Genomic DNA, 3,478 nt, shown 5'->3' with positions numbered 1-3,478 from the left:
TGATAAACTTTCTAATGAAATAATTCAAATAAAAAAATCACACATAAAATAATCATAGTACTCTAATTTAATAGACTAGATTAGATACATTCTTACAACACGACAAAAACTTACATGTAGTAGTTTCTCTCACTACACATTTTAAAACTTTTAACCTAACCATTCCCACTTGTTTATACTTAGACTAAGTTTACAAAAGTCTAAGATCATCTCCATCGGGGCCTTTAATGGGGTTCATAGCCCAGACTCTTAACCAAATTGTATTAAAAAAGTAATTAAAATAAATGGGCTTCTAAGAGGTGCCTCTAAAATAGCAGTCTGAAGAGGTGAATCCTTAATGACGTCACAAGTCGAAACACCGTCGTTTTGGCGTCGGTTTCGTAAAGGAAAGGAAAAAAATTTCATTTGAAGCGATAGAGAGAAAACAAAAAACAGCGAAGGCGAAAATTGGCGATTCGGGATCGACAAATTCTGAGGTAAATCGTAACGAAAATAATTTATTCTTGTTGTTTATGGTTTTCATCTTCTTACATGGTGTTTTCCCCTCGTTTTTGTGTTCGATTTTGGGTATAAAAGGTGTCGACTTGCCAGGGGTTCCAGACGACGCTGTCCACCACAGAGTCGACGCCGTTAGGCAAAAGGTGGTGTTTTCCTCTGCAGTGACTTTCAACGACGGCTACGAGAAGGAGGGCGTGCGTGAGTACTCCGGAACCGCCGGTTTGGGATGTGACTGCTGCGAGATCACCGGCGTGGAGGCCAAGATGAAAGATGGAGTCTTGAGGATGATTCTCTCAAGGGTCAAGGTGAAGGACCATGACAACAAGTGTACTCACACTGTGCCTCCTTTCACAGGTTTGAATCCCATTCCCTCTCTCAAAAGTTATTTACCTTTTCCGTTACTGAGTATGCTTGTGGATAGGTAAATCTGGAGGACGCGTGGAGGAGCATCCGTTTGTGGTGAAAGGTCGAAAGCGAGCCTTCGTTGGAGAACCGACAGCTGATGGTGGTCTTTTCTTCGCAGTGGATGTACCTGGTGTTGGTAATGGTGATGTTGAAGTGCTTGCTAACGAGAGTGAAGTTAAGTTCACTGCTGAGGTCAAGAATGTGCTCGAGCACGATGAAAGTGGACGTCTTTACCTTGGAAGTGGACGTCTCCCACAGCTTTTTTGACTTCTCCTTTGATTTTGTTGGCTTTTGTTTTCTTTTCACATTTTTCTTGTTCTTCTTTTCTTTTTGTTTTTTTTTTCTTGTTTAATCGAAGGATACAATTTCCACAGAAAGACCAAAAATGCAAACCCAAAGACTAATTATGTTCAGCTCTTTAATTTTTTTTTGAAAAGTCAAGGTTAGGATTTAATTTTTTGACACAGTGTTAAAATAACCTTGTCAGGTTGGGCCCATTTTAATACCTCTACTTCTCTTTGCTGAGTTTCCTGAACAATCAACTACAACATCTGCAGCTCTCTAACGGACAATAAAAAAGTTCAGTGATCTATATCCAGAAACTTCAATCTATTTTTGCCCAACAAAAATGTTCTTATCCAAAAAAGCATATGTAGTCAAAAACTAATGATCAGTGTAACCACATACTTTCTCATGACAGAACACAGGTGACTAAGTGTGGAACTTATTTAAGGGTATTTCTTTTAGTGTTTAGAGTTAACTCTCAATCTTCTGTAGACAGAAGAAAGGTATGCTGTAGGAACTAGCATATTCCATTTTTCTACGGTCAACTAGCAAAAGAAAAAGACTTCAAAGCCACTGACTACTCTTCTTTGACTTGGTCCTTCACGACCTTCCCCCACGGCCGTGCCAAAGAAACAGGCCGGTATCCTTTAATCTTATATATACACTATGAAACCATATTTATATTTGTTAAACAAAATCAATCAAAGCTCACCAATATCTCACCTCTCAACGTGAATATTCAAATGCACGTCCTAGCTTTTCATAGTGAAATAATATTGGATTCATGTTGAGTTTTAATTAAATTGATCATTCACTATTGTTTTTTATTTCGCTACACTGAGTTTTCCATTTTTTCTTTCCCATTTTCATTTTACAAAATATCTTTGTTTGTTTTTATCTACTTTCGTTTAATAATATAAATTGCATTAGGTTTTATATAAGATACTGCATTGTAATGTTTTTTTTTAATTTAAATACTGCATTTTAATGTTACAATTTTATATTAAGTTCTATCTATCAATTCATACAATAATTTATTTTTGATATTTTATCATAGTCTTGTTTGTATTTTATATATATATATTTAAATACTGATTTCATATGTTTTATTATATTTTCCATAAAATATTATTCATGAAACTACTTCTTTTATTTCCACCCACGGCCTTAAAACTTCACCGTTTCCACTTGCTCGTTCTCGGGTAGTTCACTTGTTTTTCCTCTCAACACAAAACACACGTTTCGGTAGATCAAATCTTAATGATGTACAATCTCCCCAGTTCTTGTCTGTTTTATTTCTTCCTCTTTTCCTTCTTTCACCATCTTTCTTGTGCTCTAAGTCAACAAGAACGTAAGTCATGTAAGACTATGTTTCACTGTGGGAACATCACCGCTGGTTTCCCCTTCTCAGGTGGAAATCGTCCCAAACGTTGCGGTCATTCATTGCTCAACCTTCACTGCCTCAAAAACACAACGTCTTTAATCATATCAGACCATCTGTACGATGTTCTCCATATAGATGAAGCATCTAACACTCTTAGACTTGCCAGAGCAGAGCTTCGAGGTTCCTTTTGCAATGCTACTTTCGAAGATGCAACCTTGCCTCCCGACATATTTGAGCTTTCGCCTACGTATAAGAGCATCACTGTGTTCTACCTCTGCGACCCCAAGCTTCCTTACCGTTCGAGTTATACATGTCCTGGTATAGGTCCTATCGCAGTGTCTGAAACCCGTGATTATCATAACTCCTGCAGTGAAAGTTTCACAGTTAACGTTCCTAAGAGCTTTGTTCCGGAAGAGAAAGAGTTGAACATGACCAATTTGGAAAGTGTTTTAAATAACGGATTTGATGTGAAGGTGAAGATTGACAAGAAAGCGTGTCAAGAATGTTCATCCTATCATGGAATCCATCGATCTGGTGGTATGTTATTACTTTCATATGATTTGATATTAATAATAAATAACATAATTCAACAAAAATATGTTTGATTTAGAAGAACTTAGAATAAATTCACTTTTTGTTTCAGCATAGTTTGGTTAGTCACTTAAGCGATACATTTATATGGTGTTTATTTATAAAATATAATATTATTTGTTAATTTATTTATGTTATGTGTATAATTGTATCACATAATAAAAATTAACATAAAAAAATAATTGTGTCGGGTTACTTCTTAAATAGTAAACTTTTATTATTAACAATTAATTTTAAAGTAATAATAAAATATAGTTAAGATATCTATTATATTAAAAGAGAATTCATGACTCATTTCATGTGTGATTTTTTTAT

At 35.4% G+C, this 3,478-nt stretch overlaps 2 protein-coding genes across 2 annotated transcripts; both read left to right on the top strand.

Annotated features, from left to right (window-relative positions):
* The first annotated feature begins 351 nt into the window (after positions 1–351).
* LOC108815319 (uncharacterized) lies at positions 352–1,360 on the top strand. The gene is made up of 3 exons (XM_018587960.2): positions 352–476; positions 577–852; positions 920–1,360. Exons 2-3 carry the CDS (start codon positions 762–764, stop codon positions 1,168–1,170), a joined length of 342 nt encoding a protein of 113 aa, XP_018443462.2. The 5' UTR covers positions 352–476; positions 577–761; the 3' UTR covers positions 1,171–1,360.
* A 549-nt stretch (positions 1,361–1,909) lies between these two features.
* LOC108815320 (LEAF RUST 10 DISEASE-RESISTANCE LOCUS RECEPTOR-LIKE PROTEIN KINASE-like 2.7) lies at positions 1,910–3,109 on the top strand (the record flags this gene model as incomplete). Its single annotated transcript, XM_057002404.1, has 1 exon — positions 1,910–3,109. A coding segment is annotated over exon 1 (661 nt), but the record flags the coding sequence as incomplete, so codon positions are not given.
* Positions 3,110–3,478: the final 369 nt, after the last annotated feature.

This window comes from Raphanus sativus, unplaced genomic scaffold (assembly GCF_000801105.2).
Source record: "Raphanus sativus cultivar WK10039 unplaced genomic scaffold, ASM80110v3 Scaffold5531, whole genome shotgun sequence".
NCBI classification, from domain to species: domain Eukaryota; kingdom Viridiplantae; phylum Streptophyta; class Magnoliopsida; order Brassicales; family Brassicaceae; genus Raphanus; species Raphanus sativus.
This window is presented reverse-complemented; position numbering and strand designations above follow the sequence as displayed.